The 21,727-nt window shown below is 34.2% G+C and overlaps 3 protein-coding genes across 3 annotated transcripts; 1 reads left to right on the top strand and 2 right to left on the bottom strand.

The window, feature by feature from the left end:
* Nucleotides 1–2,446: 2,446 nt before the first annotated feature.
* On the top strand, nucleotides 2,447–4,672 carry LOC114421740 (heat stress transcription factor A-4a-like). Its single transcript, XM_028387803.1, has 3 exons — nucleotides 2,447–2,646; nucleotides 2,991–3,379; nucleotides 3,502–4,672. Exons 2-3 carry the CDS (start codon nucleotides 3,164–3,166, stop codon nucleotides 4,492–4,494), a joined length of 1,209 nt encoding a protein of 402 aa, XP_028243604.1. The 5' UTR covers nucleotides 2,447–2,646; nucleotides 2,991–3,163; the 3' UTR covers nucleotides 4,495–4,672.
* Nucleotides 4,673–9,219: 4,547 nt separating this feature from the next.
* LOC114424628 (transcription repressor OFP5-like) lies at nucleotides 9,220–11,039 on the bottom strand. The gene has a single exon (XM_028391493.1). It carries the CDS (start codon nucleotides 10,621–10,623, stop codon nucleotides 9,382–9,384), a length of 1,242 nt encoding a protein of 413 aa, XP_028247294.1. The 5' UTR covers nucleotides 10,624–11,039; the 3' UTR covers nucleotides 9,220–9,381.
* A 6,396-nt stretch (nucleotides 11,040–17,435) lies between these two features.
* On the bottom strand, nucleotides 17,436–20,116 carry LOC114421739 (U-box domain-containing protein 17-like). Its single transcript, XM_028387802.1, has one exon. It carries the CDS (start codon nucleotides 19,809–19,811, stop codon nucleotides 17,664–17,666), a length of 2,148 nt encoding a protein of 715 aa, XP_028243603.1. The 5' UTR covers nucleotides 19,812–20,116; the 3' UTR covers nucleotides 17,436–17,663.
* Nucleotides 20,117–21,727: the final 1,611 nt, after the last annotated feature.

Here is a 21,727-nt window from a genome sequence, read left to right as displayed (position 1 = left end):
CATGGAAAGCGGCCATGGGAGGTCAATGAAAGCACTAAATTGTTACGTGCGGCGGCTTGGTTGCTAACTTCGAGGGTCAGCTCCTCCAGAATAATAAAGAAGAAGAAGAAGATAAGCTGACTTCGAGGCACAACAACTTCTAGAGGAAGAAGAAGACACAGAGAAGAAGAGGTAATCTGTATATTTCTCATTGATTTCCTTGCTTGTTATTTTTATATATATATATATATATATATAGGCTTCCTAATAACAGAAAAACTTCTAGATTGATATGCAATAACATAATTGTTAGTGCTTGTCCCCTAAAGTAGACAACATCAAGCAAGGATATTCCTCGTGGTGCCTTCCTTTACTGAACGATCTCACAATTCTTTCTTTCTTTTGGGCTTTGCTTCCTCCTGTACCCTGGTTTGCTATTTCGACCCCTGTCCCTGCTGTTATCTTTCCTTCCCTAATACAAGGGGTTTGACTAGAAAGAGCTGGAATGGTGACTTGTCTCAAAGGGAATCCTTTATGATTTAAGATAGAAGTCAAGTTCTTGGTGTTGGTGGTATGGCTAATATCAACATGTCATTAATCATTATTGTGAACTTCCACACGATCTGATAAGTCAATTAAAGATTTCATTTATGCTTGTATATATGCCCTATTCTTCGAGCATATAGTTTCAGGCTTTCAGCTCTCCAGTGGAAGGTTTTCTTGAGTGTAGTCTATCTTAAGAATGATTGTTACTCTACCCTTTCTTCCTTTGTTACATAGCACCTACTAAATGCAAAGAAGGGCAGTTTGAGGACCCACATAAATTTCTTTCAATCATATATTCAAGACACTGTTTGACACAGCATGTGGATATTGTTCAAGACATTTCTCTTTGTTTACTTATGTATTCTCCAGTCTAAAGTCAAATACTAATGTATTGAGTAGTGGGATCCATTTAAAGGTTATGCACTCCTACTCTTTTTTCTCGAGTGCCCATAATTAAAAAAGTTCTTTAATTACCGAACGTTTCTATCCTCAATAACAAACAAACATTATTTGGTCAATTAGTTACAATCAACTATCCCCAAAAGTCTAAAATAAATAGTTAACAACCATTACTCTTCCACCTTTTTGCGTGCTTGAATACGCTATCTCACTTATATATTGCTGATCAATTGCTTCATGCATGTGGCTTCATTCCGTGCTACTACTGTTCTGTTAGAATGGACCCCTCCATTAGGTTAGTATAGATCTAGTTAATTCTTACATCATCCTCTCCCGAAGATAACCATCTCAAGCAAAGTACTAACAATCGATTAATAAATAAGGTAACCAATTAACGACAAGATAGAGATAGGGGTGTTGAAACCGTTTGCTAATAGTCAATGTTCTTATCTGGAGTGCAGTTTTTAAGCAAGCCCATTTCACACACCAATCCATTCTCTTTCCTATTTGTGGTCCAGATAACCTGCATTTTCTTTTGAATGGTTCAGATGCTTTTTTATTTTTTTATTCAAACTAAAATATGATTATATATATCTTCTTTCATCTAGGGAGTAGGGGGAAGGAAAATTTCCCTTTATTTTGTATTTTGTTAGTATCTACATGTTTTCATATTATATTAACATGCTACCCAAAAACAAACAAACTATATTGACATGTGCTATATCAAATATTTTGCTTCCAGAGACTTGCACTTGGATTGTATCGATTCTTGCGAACCTTTCCATAAAGCTTCCTTAGCTCATTTATATGAATGCTATCAATTATCATTTATCGTAAATGGCATGATGGCTTGGGTTTGTTCTAACTGAAGTCTTTTAAATGGTTAAATTTTAATTGCCTGTTATAAAAATGTAGTCTTTATTAATTTTTGTATATATTAAATCTCTAAAATTCTTAATTTTGATTTAAAAGGCATCCAATTATTATTGTTATAAAAATAAATGTCAATTTTAATTGTAGATCATTTTCAAGCTCCCCTAAGGAACGATCATTCTCATGTTTGCAAATTTTATATTTATCCCTATCATATAAATAATTATAAATTTTAATAGAATAAAATTTAGATAAAAACATATTTTAATGCACTTCATTGTTAAAATTAAAATTTTGCTTCAATAACATATACGTTAAAGATGGTCATTAAATGACAATATTAGTTATCGAACTAAAACTTTAGTTTTAACTAAATAATAATATCAAAAGTATCTTTAAGTTTCTTTTTCCATTTCTCTTAAAAAAAGAGTTTCTTTTTCCATTTTATTAATGTCTCACTTATTTATTACAGTATTTAATACTCAACACAACAAAATAATGTAAAAAGTTAACATCATTCATTCCAATTCTCATAGTATATTATTTTCATTTGTTTTTTTGTATTCAACTATAGCATTTTCAGTTGTTATTCTTTTTAATTTTTTTATTACATCACCAATAGCATTTCTTTACTTTTATTTTCATTCCTAAATTTATTCCTGTGGTACCCCCCCTTCCTTTCCAAATCAACCATGCGTTGACCCTCCGTTCAACCCCAATAACAAAACTGGAAAATTGAAGAAATGATCCAAACAATTGGAAATTTGGAATCACCCAGAAACAGAAAAAGAGCTCTTCTTTCTCTTCAATGCGATTTCTCATCTTTCTCTCCTCGCTTTCCTTTTTCAGGTGCAAGGCTTCAATAACGTAACTGCCATTTTTATTTTTAATTTAATTATCGTTGCTTTACGTGCAAGCTTCTACAATTTTTCCCGTCCAGGGAAAGAAGAATCCCTAGTTATCATTTTTGGGGAAATTCAACCCATGATTCTGTGAGATTTGTTTGAGTGTAAACGTTGCTTGTTTGGGTATTTGGGGTCACAGAGGAGAGAAAGCTGAAAACTTTTTATGCCTTGTGATTTTGTTGATTTCATGGGTTTAGTGTTGTTCTCATCAGACAAATGGGGTTTTTAAATGATAGGCTATTATTAATTTTGCTCTAAGTGTAATTTTTTTTTTTGGGTTTTGTCTAGGTCAGATTTGGAAAGAAAAAAAAGTTTCTTTTTTTGAGGGGTGTTCTATGTAAAGTCCCAGTGGGGATTGAGGGTTGACTTCTTTTGAAAGTTTGGAAATTGATTGGTGATTGGGTTTTGAATTGGGGAGGTTGAGATTTGTGAGTAGGGTTGATTGAGGTTTGGTTTGAGCGATGGATGATGCACAGGGTAGTTCAAATTCTCTGCCCCCTTTCCTGGCAAAGACTTATGAGATGGTGGATGATCCTTCCACGGATTCGGTTGTTTCGTGGAGTGTCACTAGCAAGAGTTTCATTGTATGGAATCCCCCAGAATTTGCCAGGGATTTGCTGCCTAGATTCTTTAAGCACAACAACTTCTCAAGTTTCATCAGGCAGCTGAACACATATGTAAGCAAATTTGATCTTGATCTTGTTGATGTGAATACTACTTATTTTGTGTTGTATTGTATGTGTTGCCTCATTCTGATTTTGGTTTCTTAAACTGAGTGGTAGCCTCTTTACTTGAGCAGGGATTTAAAAAAGTTGACCCAGAACAATGGGAATTTGCCAATGATGACTTTGTCAGAGGGCAACCTCATCTTATGAAGAACATCCATAGACGGAAGCCTGTTCATAGCCATTCTTTGCAGAATCTCCAAGCACAAGGCCCACTAGGGGAATCAGAAAGGCAGAGTTTTACTGATGAAATAGAGAAGCTTAAGCATGATAAAGAGCAACTTCTCGTGGAATTACAGAAATACCAGCATGAGTGGCAGGCATATGAGATACAAATACATTGCTCAAAAGATCGGTTGGAAAAGTTGGAACAGAATCAACAAAGGATGGTTTCTTCTGTTTCTCATGTATTGCAGAAACCTGTGATTTCTGTAAATATCTTGCCTCTGACAGAAACCCTGGATAGAAAACGAAGGTTGCCAAGAAGTGGCCACTTTTATGATGAAGATGGCGTTGAAGATGCCATTGAAACTTGCCAAATGTTACCAAGAGAAAATGCAGACCATACCACTGTCTTGACATTAAATGTGGAGCGACTGGATCAGCTTGAATCATCCATGGCGTTTTGGGAGGCTATTGTACATGATATTGGTGACACCTTCGTTCAAATTCAGTCAAGTATGGATTTGGATGAATCTACAAGTTGTGCTGATAGTCCATCTTTATCTTGTGCGCAATTAGATGTTGAAGTTCGGCATAAGTCACCGGGAATTGACATGAACTCTGAGCCAACTACAGCTGCTGTTCCTGAGCCTGTTGCATCAAAAGAACAACCTGCGGGAACCACTGTTGCAGCAACTGGTGTTAATGATGTATTCTGGGAGCAGTTCTTGACAGAGGATCCTGGTGCATCAGAAACACGGGAAGTGCAGTCAGAAAGAAAGGATTATGAAGGCAGAAAGAATGAAGGAAAACCCAGCGACCTTAACAAATTTTGGTGGAACAAACGGAATGCAAATAATCTTCCAGAACAGATGGGGCATGTTGGTCAAGCAGAGAAAACTTAGTAGCAATTGATTATTCTTCTTGCTTGTACTGTTCTATAATCACATGTAATAAATATAGGTATGCACAGTTCTTTTTTATTTTCTCTACAATAGATACATATTCCATATTTTGAGTGGGATGAATGTTGCATCCTTCATTGATTCATTAGTTAAGTATGCTGCTCTTTTGTCTATTTTAGTTCTATTTATGCCTGTACAGAACTGTCTTTTGGTTAAGCTTTTTTAAATTAGGGTCTTGCTCTGGTTAAAAAATGGTAAGGGGAAATATTTTATTGGAAATCATATGGGAGCACATTTTAAAATCACAGGGAATGCATTTTTATGCATTCTAATAAAAAAGTTTCCCTTTTTACTTCCTTAACCAGTTCCCTAAGGCCATGACTAGCTGGTTAGCATTTGCCTTTGAATATTAGACCATATCATGCAGCTTCTGTACTGTATACTGCACTGCAACTGCAACCATGACTGTAATCATGACCTCAATTTAGAACCTTGGTATGGTTACTCCAGTCTATATTTGTTCTCTTTTCCTTAGATCGCTTCCTGATGTTACTTGTACCATATGACAGAAGCTTCCAACTGATACCCTCTGTTGTCAACCATCCTTTGGTTGTCGGCTTGCCTTCTTTTTTGTGAATGGAAATCATCCTGCAGTTGCAGGGTGGTTCTGATGCTGTTGTGGACATTAACTCAACCACAACAATGTCATCCACAATTTGAAACTATGACCACCAATAGTATTTTAGAGAATGTCTTACTACCCATGAATGGAATAGACTATTGTTTTCATGAATTTATTGATTGCATTGCATTTAGATAGATTACCTGAAGTGGAAACTAGGATTTCCCATTTGGAAAATGCAATGTAGTACTTCTACTTCAATTTGTTCCATTCAATATCTTGTGAAATGGTATGTTGTGAGCCACATTGCCACAGGGCTTTGATTCTCTGCAGTAATGCCGATGGAATGTTAAATGCCTTTAATTTTACCACTGGCTGCTGGATTTAGTTATTCATCCTTCTTTTAATTTCAAATTTAGTTTGTAGAAAGGGGAAGAAAGACCATGGTAAATATGATATCAAAATTATGGTTTGCATATGTATGTTCAGGTAAGGAGTTTAATTAAGCATTTTTTTAATAAGGGTCCGTTTGGTAGTCAAGATAAGATAAAAGATAAAATATCTTATCCTGTTGCAATTAGTTATTTGTTGAGGCAATAGGATATGATAGTTTTATCTTACCTTGGATCCTATCCTATTGGTCCAATGTGTTTATCTTAAGAGTAAGCTCAGTTAGAAAGTAATATCATACAAGTTTCTCTTTTACTTTAATTATTGTATGTTGACTATCATAATATATACACAAAATAACAAATATCATAATTTAAACTGCTCATTAACTGAACAATGTAAGTTTAATTTTGATGTAATCTTACTTTGTATAATAATAATTTATAATTTCATTTGATGTTGTGTTGTCGCATCATGGAATTAAATGCATACATGAGGGGTCAAACTAATTAAATCTTGTGACAGCAAATTATTGAAGGGTGGTGTAAAACTATGTTACTTTGATGGCGCATTCAAATTAAATCCGTAATTTATATTACTGCTTAATATACTATGTAACTCTTCATTTGATTGGACTGCTTCATGTTAAATATAATTAACGAGCAAAAGGCACATGAAATGCTACGGACCGATTTGATTTTTTCCTCCCTTTCTCCGGTGGAAATAATCTTTGGAATTTTCTTTTAATCTGAGGTATTTTTTAAACTGAGAATTGAACTTGTTTCATTTTACATAGAAGGGTGATTCTTCCCGATTGTAGAAACCTAGTGTGGTAGTGTTTAGGAATTCCATTGCATGCCCAATGTAATTGTTCTTAAAAGGAAATACAGAAATGTGGCTTGTAATTGTATCAATGATTGAAGACATTAGGTTGGTAACATGCAAATGTTTTTCTATGTTGCAAGTTTTCCTTTCCTTTTGAAAACATTTAAGTTTTTTAAAACATTTTCTTTGTAAATTACAATTTAAATCTTTTTTAAAATTTTCATTTAATTTTCAACTACTTGGTATTAAATTTCTTTCGCTAGCATCAATTTATGAATCGTCAAACCATTGTTAAACCGGTTGAGTTACCACGACAACTACGTACTAAAGGAATGTTAAGACAGTATGCCATTGCATTATTATGTAATGTAGGGAAAAAAAAGGCTTTAAATTGCAACAAACTTGCTAATTTTTAATGTTTACATCATCAAAACTTTTCTGTCAAAAAGTTAAAAAACAAAATCATCAAAACTTAAAATTATCCATCAACTGCAGGTTGCCGCTATCTTGGATAGGATAAAAGGCATGAGCTCTTGATTCTTGTGCCTAGATGTGGTGAACGATCATCAACTACATGTATAGATCGACCATAATTTTTTTTTAAAAAATGTAGTAATGATTTATTTGTTCCTCGCAATTTCATGTATAATTACCAGTTACACTTGCTTCCATATATACATAGTGCGCCGCTAAAATAGAAGCACACTGGTCCTATATTTCCTCACCTCAAGAAACAATGGACAATAAAAATAAAGTTTACAAGTTTAGGTATATAATGATAAATTTAAAGCAGAATGGAATATGGTAGAAGAAAAATGCATTGAAATAGGATGAAGTAAAATAAATTTACTATTTTATTATTTGAATATTCTATAATGAAAATAGATGATTTCAGTATTATCGCTATCTGAATTGGAGGGAAGGAAAAGGGGATGTATTTCATCTTCTTCTTTTTTTTAACAATCCTGATAATTGAACTTAGTATCATTTGATTCCATTCTTTTTCCGCAGTCTAACCATAGTCCTAGATGAGTCTTTTGCCTTTAACCCAAGAAAAAAAAATTCGTGTTTTGGGATGGCTAGTCAAGGCTATGACTATGAGTATCCAATATTCATGAAACCAATGTTATAAGAGAAAGCTTTATTGCTTTATTAATTGATTAGATTAGAATGTATTGAATTCTACATCTAGCTAGTTCTGTTTGTGTTCATTTATCAATATGGACATGCATCTATAGAATGAATCTATGCAAAAATATTAAATGAAAATATTAATTTGATCATGTAAAGCCTACCTGCAGCATGATTAAAGTGGAATGACCAATTTATGAGCCCCCAGCAGGTAGGCTAACTTTATTACTTGTGCTTTTTTATAGGTATCCCAAAGTAACCACCGAGTTGACTTTAAGAATTGCTTTGATCTTATATGTACGTTGTAACTTGGGACTTATTGTTATGTTATTAACTAATTTGGTATTGTGTGGATGTGGCATAAATGCTTCACTTGAAAATAATTAGGTGATGGGTCTTTACGCAAGATAAAGAATAGTCTTCAAATTAATGTATTGGCATATACACTTCGGTCTCCTAATAATTCCCCCATACTGTAGCTAGATGTAGGTTATAATAATAGAAATGTATAGTATTTGCATTATAGCTAGGTTGTATAATTTATGTATGCCAAATATGGATGATCAAAAAGGGTACCTTCTTGATAAAGATATCTCACAAACTCTTAAATTTTTTCACTCACTCGATGACTCCATTTGATGGCCTCACCTAATGTGCCTCCCAACATGCCTGCTGCCACTTATGAAAGTTGGAGAATTTATAAGAAGCTTTATTAGTAAAACTAACATTTCTCTTAGATGACATTTTCATCAATGCTACAAGAGCTGAAACTTTATGAAGAATGAGTCAGTCACTTAGATATGTTGTTTGAGATGTCATTGAGGATTCAATTAAGTGTGTCGGGTGTCTTCAAAGGGAGGCACACTAATTTATTTAAGTAGGAAGTTTTGGATTACATATCACAATGAAAGAGGGAGAAGGAAGAAGAGATTCTTACACGGCTCCTATTCAACCATGTGACGGTAGAATAATGGTCTAGATATATTTTGTGTAGGGCTTACAATGAGCGAAACCTGCTCATGAAACTTGTTTAGTTTTTAAATGAATAAATAAAATAAAAATTCTCTGTTTCAAAAGTTCGAGTTCATTTGTTAAAGAAGCCCAGATTTACCTTTAACATTCAACTCATTAACCTATAACCACAACATTTTAATCTATTACTAATAGAATTTAATTTTGAGTTTTAAATTTAAGCCAAACTAATCTTAAAACCATATACTGTTAAGGATGCAGACAAATCACTGAGCATAATAAAATATTAGTATTTATCACATTCTGATGGTATTTTATTTGTATTGCCAGAATAAGATGCATGTTGAAGGTATCTGATGGTGTCTAATACTGATTGATCACAAGGATTGAAGAATAGTCCCCTTTCCCTTTCATTCACTTAACCACAGTTCTTCCACAGGCATGGGCAATGTCTTATGGGTATTATACTGATGTGAATGTCTAGGACCATGCTGATGTGCATAGCAGCAATGTCTTATTTGTATTATATGTGCATTCTCTATTTTTGGAATTTTTGATTCCTTATTTCCTCAACAGGTTTCACCTCTCAATAGTGCTTCAGACTTCTTTCCCTAGAGCCTACATTAAAATAATGCTAAAGAGTGAACATATTGCTACAAGCTTACAGGCATCCTAACTTCAAGAAAATAATCATGATTTGAGTGTAAACAACTTCGAGTTATATACTTATATAGATTTACATGCCCAAAGAAGTAAGAATTTTTACTAGTAGTTATTATTTTTATTATGAAGTTTGTCGAGATCTTGATGCAACTTCTCTTGAATTTTATACAAAAGATGTGAAGAGAAGAGAGAAATTCAATCGAAGCTAATAAAGCATAACTAGAACAAGATGAACTATTTACAATTTCCGCCAATGTTTTCCTACAAGCTAAACATTTATGTTGTTAATCACAACAACAACATTGCTTGTCTGATTGAATACACGAACTGGCTTGGCTCATACACAACCATACTTGCTTGAACACTTGGATGATGAGATCATGGTACTCACTGGAATTCAAAGTCAGATAGCATGCTAACAGATCTTCCATTTCTTCTGGCTCGCTGATCTGTTTCTCTGTGATCATCTCAATCATTGAATCTCTGAAATCCTTCTGTGGATCCAAAGAACATTTCACCACAGCAAAGCTATCTAACCCTTCTTCTGTTTCCTCCACAATTTCCTCTTCTTTCTTCATCTTCAGTTTTGCTTTCTTCTTCTCTTCCATGGCCTTTATTTTGCGGACTTCGACCTTGGAACCCATCCTTGGAGAATACACTCTAACCTTGTTGTTGTGCTTTGGTTTCCTCCTCTGGTTTTCTCTGCTAACATGAAGAGATTGCCTTTGTTGGCTACTCTTTGGTTTCAATTTCAACCCCTCACTTTGTTTCAAATTATGCCACTCAGAACACAATTGAGGACTACACACACGAGCTTCTCTGAAACTTTCAAGGCCAGAATCCTTTGAATCTACAAAAAAATGCTTTCTTGGTGTGCAAATTGTTCTTGGTGACTCAAACTGCAGCACATCATTTTCCAAGAATGGACTTGATGCAAACTCAGCTTCCTCTTCTGCCTTTTCCAGTTTCAAGAGCTGCTCTTGCAAAACTCTTTGTGCTTTCCTCTCATATCTCCTCCTTAAGGATTCTAGTTCCTTCACACTCTTTGCTGCTTCATTCAGAATTTTCGTTTCTTCTCTCATTCCAGTAGTGTCCTTCTGCTTCATCTTCTGAGTGCCTTCTTTTCTACTACCTTTTCTCTTAGCATTATTCAGTCCGCTTGAGGATGGAATGGCATGTTCAACATCCAAATTGTACTTTACTGGTTTCACTTTCAGAATATCTTCTTCACTTTTCCTATGCTCATTACCACCCTCTTCACCAAATGAGAGTCTCCAGAAAGCCTCATCATCATCCCCTCCATAAAACCTGCCTCTATTTATATCAGCATAATGGGGTGAAATATTATTAGATGGAGTTGAATTATGCCTTGCATTCTGCTTCAGCGTGCCAGGTTTTGGCTGCTCTGAGTTGATTCTCATCTGCTTGAACTTGGAAAGCCATGAAAAAGGAGATACATGAGATATGAAAGAAGAAGACCTAGAAGAAGAAGAAGAAAGAGAAGGTTTTTTCCCACCCCACTTCATAATTTGCTTTTGTTTGTTTTGGTGTTTGGAACTCTCTTGATTTGGTGGTGAAGCTTTATTAGTCTTCAGAGAAGATAAAGAGCAGAAGTGAAGTGCATAGTGAGAGTTTTGAGAGTTCTAGCAGTTAGTGGGACGGTTACGCTGTTAAATAGGAACCTGGGTTTCTTACTCGATTTTTTTCTGCCATGTTTTCAAAAGAGATACCCGCCCCAATTCCTGTGACCACTTTTGCCACTTTTCCTGCTTTTTGGTTTGTACTCAAAAAAAAATTTGTGCCAAGGGGTGGACCACTTTGTTAGGCCCACACATACACAGTAATAGAAGAAGTTAACCAGAAATTAGGTTGCTTATAGGTTATTATGAACCGGGTACATTGTCATTGTATGAGCTTTTATTTGAAGGACACTTAACATTATAGACCAGTAATTTGTAAATGTCATTTTGTACAACAGTTACTTCCAACTTAGCTGAATGTTGCAGTTCATTTGAATATTAACTTTGTTTTTCACTATTAGTAAAAGAAGGAAGACTAAAGAATAAAAAACAGTTTCTTTTTGGATTGTGATGGACTGGGAGTGTTTCCTCTTACCATTCCTGGCTAGCAAAATCCTTGTCTCATCTTTTGCTTTCCTGGCTTTATTTATTTGCAGTAATTCTTTACTTTTTTTCTTCTTATCGGTCAAAGACTCATTGGACAGTACTATTGTGCCACACATGTTAGTAGCATACATACACTGCTACTACGATTAAGCAGAATGTTTGGCGGTTGGGGTGCTCCAAATTGAGTCCTGTCTGTCTAGGCGAGTAGAATGATCCTTCCGTAGGCAACCGAAATGTCATGTTTTTGTCAAATTTTGCACGATAGTCAATCATAAATATTGTGTTTGGATACTTGTTCCTCAATCGCCTCTTTCACTTTTAGTTTAATAGCACAATTTCTTTGGATTATAATTGTGCGATTTTGATGTTTTTAATTGTGTTAATTAGATTCTTCAAATTTTATAATTATATTATTTTACTTTCTTTGTTAATTTTCTGTTAAATATTTAATAATTTTTGTTAACGTGACTTTAAACAATCACATGTTGTTGTACTAAAGAAAAATAATAATGGGTTGATGATATATTCTAATACATCAAATGACTTAATTATTATTTTGATCTCTTTGGTATCACACTCCTGATGGATTCAAAGTGCTATTAAATCACGTCAGCATACTTGTTAGAATCACATCAATTTCTACTTATCATCTAGTGTCATGACAATAAAATCTATTAAATAATTAACGATAGAAACAAATTTATACATTTGCAATATCTAACAAAATGCCTTACTGTGTATGCATGAAACAAATAAAATTACTTCTAATAGTTTCAATAAGTTTTTATTCTAAAATTTAGAATAATTTTTTCAAGTTCCAACACAATATCAAACATCATGATCAATAAAAAAAAAATCATGTTTGACTCATCTTAGACTCAGATTGAAGCATATCAAATATGGATACAAACAAACCCTCAATGGCTTTCGGTAAAATGTGGACCAATTTTTTCTTGAATAAATATAAACTCGTAGGAAGTCCATTTTGCACCCTATAACACACAAGAACAAGAAATTAATTTCTTAACCATCTTACAAGCTTTTGAAATTTAACAACTAAAATGTTGGTTGCTCAAAATTGAAATCTAGAAATCAAACATGTTCCTATATGCTATATTTTACCCTAACTCTTTCTCTTTAAAAATACAATCATTTTCACATAATTTCTATAATAAAAAAAATTACTTATACATCCATTTTGTCTTTCGTCCTATTTTTTTTTATTATCTCTCTTCCCTTTTTATTTTATTATCTATTACATTTATTACTTTTTCTCTCTACTTTGTTTCTCTCTTTTCTCTGTCTTTCCATTTTTCATCCCAATACATTCAAAATGGGATGGATGAATACAGGACTCTTTGTACAACTGTGTAAAAATTGTAATTTACGTTCTGAAAATTAAATCTGGTTGGTTAGTTCCACGGGTTAAACAGTGAATTAGGTATATTTTCAATTTGATTATATTATTTTATTTAATACTCAGAAAAAATATTATTTTATTTAACAATAACTCAATCACTAATTAACAGTTTGAAACAATCAATTCACCATTGAATGCCTTGACAAATTTACTTTTAATTGCGCTATTTAGTACGGAATTTCTCTCACAAAAATTGATGAATCTAAAAATTTATCAATCATTTGATTGCGTTAACCATACATGAGAGAGAAAATAAAAGGAAATTTGCAGACTCTACTTTATAAATTCATTCGCGAGCATTCTTAAGAAAATTCCGTACTAAAAGTAATTCTTATTTTAACTTTTAGTTTGATTAATACTCTTGCTATTTATAACATTGGATAAAACTTGCTATTTATATTTGTGCAATAATATTTTGAGTGAACATCTGATAGTAACTCTGACATACCATTGGCATTCTGCATGGTGAGATTGAGTGTCTTCGTATTTTAACATTCTTTGTTTGAAGATAAAAAGTCATAATGCAACTAACTGTTATTGATCGTCTTGCACAAAAATATGCCTTGTAGCAACTTTTTTTTTTTTACTTGTATTTATATTTACAGTTTTTTATCTTTACTTTATATACTTCTGATTTCTAATAAATGATTAAAAAATACATAGAATTTTGAGCATATTGTTCTACTCAGAATACACATATCAAAAGTAGATAAGCACAGTGTCAATCCAAATGGCGTGGGCTCCCTCTTCAACAATTATGAAGGATAATATTGATCCTCTGTGAACTTCTGTGCCGACATTATATATGAAGTATTTTAGAAGAGAAATTGATGTGATTATGCTAAAGAAACTTGACACAACATCTACCATTTTAGCAAATGGTCCCTTGCCATAGCAGTTATTATATCACGAGATTCTGCTTGTCTCCTCCAAATTATGATGTATGAGCTATTAATATTAAGGTCCAACACAAGAAATAAGGTTCTTAAGGTCAACAGGGGAGCCTTCATTTCCAAGCAAGGTATAAGACCAAAAAAGGCATAGGGTAGATAAATTAAATATTCGGTTAGTTATGAAATTCTAAATTGGTTGTGTTGTATTTTGTCATCAAATTGATTCTTGATAAATGGCCCAAACCATGAACTCCAAGTTATTTCGTTTTCACGCTTACGCAATAAATCCCATCCTTCTTTTTTTCATTCTGACGTGATCTAGGCATTTCTTATTAACTTGATTTGAAAAAGAGTTTTTCATCATTTCCATATTATTCCATGAAATGGCATTTATGCATTTGATAATGCAAGAGAAAAGGGGTATTATTACAATATATAAAGGAAGAAAATTGCAACTCCTTTTTCCTTGTTTAACTGAATTTCTCAATAATTATGTTTCAATTAATCATCTGAATAGGAAGACTTACAATAAGTCCAATTCCCTCTACCGGTTTTGTTGCTTAAGAAGGGAAGCTTCTCTTTGCGCCGCTTCCCAATTATATATCATTAAACATTGCAAAGGGGTCTATTTTAAGCTACGTCTTTGCTCGACAAGTCAACTTAATTTCACATTGGAGTTCGAATTGCCGAAACCCAATCAATATGCATATAGGGGTCATATTACAGTTATGCTTTCATTTGAATTTTTTATTCTCTCAAACATGTAACTAATTGAAAACAGATCATTAGTAATAGAACACCCATCTTTACTCAGGTTTTGTTTTTCCTAATGGGCTGGCTTCTCATCCTTTTGGCCCATGGTTCAAATGTTATGCTTCTTTCTTTTCCTAGGTTTGTGCTGGACACCCAATGGCCCAACTTGAGTTTGGTGGAAGGCTATTGTTTCCTGCACCTCTTTTTTGACATCCGAAATATAATATTATATTCCAAAATGATTACAGAACTTTAACTTCCACAAATTTTGATAGGTAAAAAAAAAAACCATTCTGAAAAGGATGTAGGAAGCAGCTTGAAGGTGCAAGAAGCAACAACCTTGGTGGAATCACCGAAGCTTCTTGAGGTTAAGGGAGGAACGATCGTTGGATCTGGTCTAGTGAGGCATTGAGATTCGTCCTTCTCTTTTGCATGTTGTTCCCCGAAGTATTTCTTTCTTCTCTCAACCTTGTTAACTCGTTCAATTGATTGTTTGAAATTGTTGATTTGTTGAGATTTTGTTTCTCTCACGTGTGTTTGAATTGAACGGCTACTGTTAGTGCATGAAAATTAATTTTTACTGTAGAAATTTCAAGGACCGGTAAATTAATTTAATTAAAAAATGCGAAGGGGTTTAATGAATAGAAAAATTGAAAAAAAAAAAATTAAAGATACAAAGGGATTAGTATAATTTATCCATCATATCAAATTAAGCATAAAGGTACAATTTTTTCCCCATAAAATTAGTTTATGAAAATAGGAGTTACATCTGTAAAAAAAATAAAATTAGGAGTTACAATAAAATAACACGACATTTGTATATTATTACATGAGCAAAAAAACGTTTTTAATGACCAAACAAATCTTTTATTAAGTCTTGTCCTATGTTCCTCTAGTTGTGGTGCGTTTTTCAATGAACAAATAAGACCGTGGCTTATTATACATACAGACACCTGGTTCTAAGTCTTAACAAACTCTCTTGTTTGATTTTCTTTTTTTTATAAAAAAAAAAACTCTTTTATCACGGTCTGTTAATTAACTAGAAACCTGACGACACAATACTCAGTCTATTAAGTCTTAATACGTCAAGTCAATAAGGGGCAATATTAGTGACAAATCACTGTAAAAAATATTCTTACACAACCACCAAATGAAGAAAATAATGAGGACCCAAGACACTAACTTGTGCTACTTCTTGGACTGAAAATATATGGTGGGTTGGAACGAAGCAATTGAGAATCATAGTGTTATTTTCATCATTAGCAATTCAATTTCATCATATATCAAACAAGATACGCTTGACTACCACCATGTCTCAAACAAAAGTGTCTCACAAAAGTGCCTCCACTATGAAGAATATTCATATAATGGAATTGGCCTAAGCAACGAAGCATGAACGTGCGTGTAGTACTTGCAACTTTGCTTTCTCGAGAGAGGTTCATGAAAACGATTGAGTATTGACAAACAGCTTGGGATACTGCGGTTGAGAGTGGCTTTGATCATTGCATTAAAAATTATAGAAACAAGTTATCATAACAACCATTATTTTCTGTGCTTTTTGGACCACTTTGAAACATAATTCGAGGATTGGATCCCTTCAACTACTTTAATGAGGAAAGGAACGTATAATTATCAGAAATCACAAAATTGGGTTTTTATTCTCTCCTTCTTTTGCTGTCAAAATTAAAGGTAATTAGAAGGAATTCAAAGTTGTGGGAATAGAAAGTAAAACTAAAAGAAACCAAATATTGTTAGGTCTAACCTTATTAGAGCTTAAAACTTATTTTAAATTTAAATAAATTAAAAATTTTAATTATTTAATTATTCCATAGTTTTTTAAACTTCAAAGTTTTTTAACATAAAATTCCTTTAGTAATCAATTATATTATCATTAAATCTTGAAATTTGAATAGAAGTAAAAAAAAAAATCATGAAGCTAATTTTCTAGAAAAGCTTTTTTTTCTTGTTTAACCCAATGAAACCCGCAGCATTCACTTTATCTTCATATTCTTCTTATTTCTTAATGTCATTATATAAAGAATTAAAGAAACATTAGTTTGCTATTATTGTGCTGCCATCAACCAGTGACAATAATCTAATAATCTAATCGAAACAAATCAAATTGCGCCTCCTTTGGCGACCCTCATGTCAGATCATACGTGCCATTATGCGAAAGAAGAATATGTTAGGCCCATCATCCTCCACCGCTCAATGGAAGCAAGCAAGTACTTTAATCTCCAAAAATAGCACTAATCTTTGAATTGCCTTAGGTTTTTCTCACTATCTTCATATGATGTGCTTAAGAATATTTTAAGATACCTACACATTATGACGACACATATTCATATCTGTTTTTTTTTTCCTAGCACATAGGAATGGAACAAAGAAAGGAAGAGTCAAAATGAAAGAGCATCTCTTGTGTGATCCACATTCGTTCTAACATGTTAGGCAGAAAAGTTAGTGATATCATAGCGTCCAAATAATAGAACATTCAGATACTTCGCCGGGCATAATTAATTAGCGGACAATGTTAACACGGAATAATCGTGCATGCTACACGCTTGAGGCTAACTCACATTGAAATCTTACGACACAACAAACGGTATCTGAAGTGAAAACTACAAAATTTGATGACTGAAAACATGAGAACAAAGAGAATTTATTCTACCACGCTTTATGCAAAGACGACATCTGTGATCTGACAACTAAACAAAGTTATAACAAACTAAACTATCTTAACGTTTAAACACTTTCCCGCGGTGTAAATCAGTTTAAATTTTGTTACACCTTTTTCCGTGCTCAAATAAAAAACTTTGTTAACAAGAAAGTTGACATATAAATTACCTACCAATAAAAAAAACACCAGTAACCCTCATTGGCAAAATGCAAGTTTTTATATCCTAAATGTATCGTTACTATAATAAAATAGAAAGGAAAGAAGAATGCTGTTTACACAAGTATTCAAGGAACAAATTGTGCACAATGGCAAACATTTTGACTCCATGTAAATTTAACAAAACAAGTTTTAATTGTATGAATTAAACATAAATGGAGCATGAATCGTAGATATAAAAGAAGTAGCATTACTCATAAAATTACAATGAATCAGCGGTGATGGCCAACAGGAGTAAAGCACAGAAGAAATAGGACGCCTGAAATAGTGTCATAATTCCACTTTAGAAAAATTTGTATTCTTTCTTGCAATAACTGATTACAAATGGGTTGAAGCTAATTGCTCAACAACACATCATTCTCTTAGTCTTAAGAATACATATATCTGGTATTCCTATACTTGATGATAAATTTCAATGAAAGAATCAAAAGAGTTACAACAAAAATCGGGAACACAATAAACATGGGAATGAGTATTACCACTATAAAACAGAAACAGAAATGGACATTGGAAGTGAAACATCACTCACAAAGGTTGCAGTATTCCTGGTTGAAGCTGAATCGCTAGCAAATGCATAACCTACACCTAATCCAGCATAATGTAGAGATGCATTTTCACGTCTCTGAAACACTCTAGCAAGTGAGGCTGCCTTTCTTCTTGCCCTCTTTGTACCTGTAAAGAGCAAGGTTTGAAGCAATCCGGCCAGAGCCGGCACCCTAACCACTCTTTGAGTAGCAGCCGCACCTCCACTCCTGCACAGCTCCAACAATGCTGCAACTGCATTCTCTTTACCTCTCGGCGTTCCACAACGCATCATTCCTATCAATCCGGTTATCGCTGCTTCCTCCCTCACCACCGCCATGGCACCAACTGGCTGCCGAACAATCAAGACCAAGGCACCAGCTGCTTCCTCAGCAACTACTTCATTCCCCAAAGCCACAACCATAGCTTTCACGGCCCCTGCCTCTATCATTCTCAAACAATTCTCAGTGTGAGTGGAGAGATTAAACAATGCTGTGACAGCATCCTTCTTTCCTCTTTGAGTACCCTTTTGCAACAACCAAGCCAATGCTTCAACAGCTCCCACATTATCCGCAATTCGTTTCTTATAATCATGGACAGCAGAGAGGCTGAACAATGTTGCCGCAGCATTCTCCCTTGCCTCTGTGGTGTGCCCGAATCGCAACACCTCAACTATTGATCCCAAACACCCTTCCTCCTCCATGATCATGCTTTTATTTCTTTCAAAAATGGATAGGTTGAGCAGTGCAGTCACAGAATTCTCCTGTGCAACAGCACTAGGAGAGGAAAGTAAGTTCCTAAGATGAGGAATGGCCCCAGCTTGCGCAATGAAGGCACGGTTTTCCTTTCCAGTTTTGGCCAGCAATCTTATCTCCCTAGCAGCCACAGTCTTTGCAGCATGTGACCCATCCGCAAGCTGCTGAATGAGAAGCGTGGCCGTCCCTTGGTTAGCTTCCAGGGAAGCTTTGGAGGGACAAGCTGATAAAAACATCTCAACAGATGCATCAACCCCCTCAGGTGGATCATAGGGTACTCCATGTGCACTGCACCACTGCATAATCAAATTCCTAAGAGCACGATTAGGAACAAGCCTATTATGAGAAACCAATAGCCCCGTTTTTGGACAAGTACAATGCCCTTCCTCCATCCACCTCCATATAGACCTCCTATCATAAGTTTGACCTGTTGAAATTATCACAGGATCACACATCAAATCCAATGATATAGGACAACAGAACTCCTTAGGAACAGTCAAAAACGTTTCAGCAATTTCCAGTGTAATCAACCTCTTCCCCCCCTTCTTTTGAATCTCAATTTCCAATTCTTCCTCAAACCCAAACAACAAAAACCTGCAATACCTTGTGATAGCCACCATCCCATTAAGCACAGGAACTGTAGGCTCAACATCACCCTCATGGTTCACAATCTGCTCCTCCAAGGCTTCAACCTCCACCCTACAACTCTTACCATCAAGAATCCTCAATTTATCCACAAAGAAACATCTCAAGTCCTTAGAATCAGGAACCCTCCCACTCTCAAACTCATCAAGAAACCAAAATAACCTTATCCTAAGAACATCATCTTTATAATCTATGAACAACTTAGCCCTCTTGGACTGTCTCTGCAACAACTCAATCTGTTCCCTAACATCATCACTGAGGCCAACTTCCCCAACGGGAAAAACATCCAAAAGGGTCGAAAATTCTTGGCTCAAATCGTGGAAGTGACCAGAAACACAATGATTCTGAAGCAGAAGCCACAACTTGCTCGATTGGGCACAGTAATCAAGAAGAATCTTTGACCGATATAGAAGCAGATAGAGCTCCTTTAAGCACAGCACCGCCGTCGGGGGAAGAGCTCCGGCGGTGGCGGAGTCTCTCAGACACTCTAACATTGACCGGAAAATCTCAACTTTTCCGATGAGGGCACGCGAGTTCCGGCGCTGGAAGGGGAACCGGTGGCCGGAGAAGCAGGACGCGATGTCGCCGGCGACGGAGATGAGAGTCCCCAGCAACGCCACGTCGGAGAGGTCGACCGGCGCCAGAAACGCCTCCAGCGACGGCGACCGGCGCCGCCGTAGCGACGAGAAGATAGCAGCCGAAGCCATCGGAGATTATTATTTTTCTTTTTTTTTCCAAAAAATCTTCGCGACCCAGATGATGGTTTCAGTAACCGAGCAGTTCCCCCAAGGAAAGGAGAGAAATTTCGAAGGCTGGGAGATATGTGTGTGGAAACGGTGGTGGCATGCTATGAAACAGTTTTGCGGTGGAAAATTTGAAGGGTTTAAAGAAGTCAGAATTAGCAAATGAAGAAAACAAGAGATGAAGTTAGGATTAGATTATGCTAATAATTTCGACCGAATCCGCGTGAGAAAAGGTGGGACTGAATTTCCAAAGACTTTTTTTTGTTTTTGTTTTCGGGTAATAAATAATTAATTAATTTTTTCCATCATTTTCTCTCTCTAGGAAATTCAATTCAATGCAGCCGTCAGAAGATTATGATCCATTTAAATATTTTTGTTTTTTTAATTGTTTAACTTTGCTGTAACTGTAAGAGGAAGGAAGATGATGATGATCATGAGAGAGGGACACGAGGATGAAGCCTGAATTCAAATCCTACAGAACCTGATGATTCAAATCCTATACAACAACGTGATTCTTGTATTGTTCCAATGATAATTACACTGAAATAATTGAACTTTAAAAAGTCTAAATTTAATCCTTTGTAGATTAGGATTAAAAAGAAAAAGGGAATCTAAAAAAAAAGACATTAATTAATGAAAAATTCAACTGATCACTTTGTCGGTATTGTAAATATGTAGTTACAAATAATCCAGCCAGGGTTTGGTTTTTTATTTGCCTTTGGTTTGGTTGGAAATTTAAAATTAGATTCTGCAAAGCAGTGCAGTTTTGGGGTTCTTGATAAGACATGGCCCTGAGGCTGAGGAGTGGTCAGAATTTGTGAAATGGGAATAATTAATAATATGAAATTGAGTATCTATCTCCCTAGTGGTTAGGTTTATGCAGGTTGTTTGGGTTTTGACTTTCATTTGCAATTTACTAAGTGAAGGAGGGTGTGATGTCCTTTTTCAAAACAATTAATAATAAAGATTTGGTAAAAAAAGTATTTTTAATTAAACTAATTATTTAAGGATGAAAAATATTTTAGTGCATGTGTCATGTTTCTTTAAAGAAATAATTTACATTAAAAAAACATCTTGCAAATTGATATTTTTTATAAAAGAAATAATCAACTAAGCACACACTCAAATTATTATTTAAAATTATAAGAAAATATATTTCTCTTAAAATTAGATTAAATGTGCATAAATTCAATGTTAAAAAAACTTTTAACCTAAATACGTATCCAGTTCTAAAGAGAAAAATGTTTAAATTCATTTTAATTTTAATACTATATTAAAGAAAATGTATTTAATAAAAGATAAATGTATTAATTTCAATTAATATTAGTAATTTAAAAAAATTGTGAATATATCATAGTAATCTATGTCACTTGAACTTGAACGGCAAAATAATGCCAAGAAAAATAAAAACCTTAATGGGGGAAAAGAGCTATTTAACTATTAATATTTGATACACCTCCTTTGATTTTATTTCTATTTATAAATAGATACATCTATGTACTACGGCAAATGACATGGGTCTATTGATATTATTTAAATGGTAAAAATCTTTTATAATATTAAATTCATGTTGTCATTTCGTGTATGTTTGGTATCGTGTCTAAAACGCACATATGAAATTAAGAGGCAAGGAAGAATCAAACACCTACTTCAACTTTGGTTTTTAATTTTTATCATAATTTCTTAGAACCTTAACCTACATGATTATATGAACATACACTAGATGGGCAAGTTATGCGTGAATTACATCATTTTTTTTATAACAAATAACGAAGCCTAGATAATTTATTAATTAATTAAAAAAGGCTAAATATTTATATATAAAAAATTGACCGTTTCTTCTTTTTTTTTTTAAAAAAAAAACAGAAAATAGAGTATCA

This window comes from Glycine soja, chromosome 8, assembly GCF_004193775.1.
Source record: "Glycine soja cultivar W05 chromosome 8, ASM419377v2, whole genome shotgun sequence".
Taxonomy (NCBI): domain Eukaryota; kingdom Viridiplantae; phylum Streptophyta; class Magnoliopsida; order Fabales; family Fabaceae; genus Glycine; species Glycine soja.
This window is presented reverse-complemented; position numbering and strand designations above follow the sequence as displayed.

Coding starts and splice junctions, on each gene's coding strand:
- LOC114424628 (XM_028391493.1), bottom strand. CDS start 10,623: ATGAAGTGGGGTGGGAAAAAACCTTCTCTTTCTTCTTCTTCTTCTAGG.
- LOC114421740 (XM_028387803.1), top strand. CDS start 3,164: ATGGATGATGCACAGGGTAGTTCAAATTCTCTGCCCCCTTTCCTGGCA. Junction 3,380..3,501: donor TCAGGCAGCTGAACACATAT/GTAAGCAAATTT, acceptor TTACTTGAGCAG/GGATTTAAAAAAGTTGACCC.
- LOC114421739 (XM_028387802.1), bottom strand. CDS start 19,811: ATGGCTTCGGCTGCTATCTTCTCGTCGCTACGGCGGCGCCGGTCGCCG.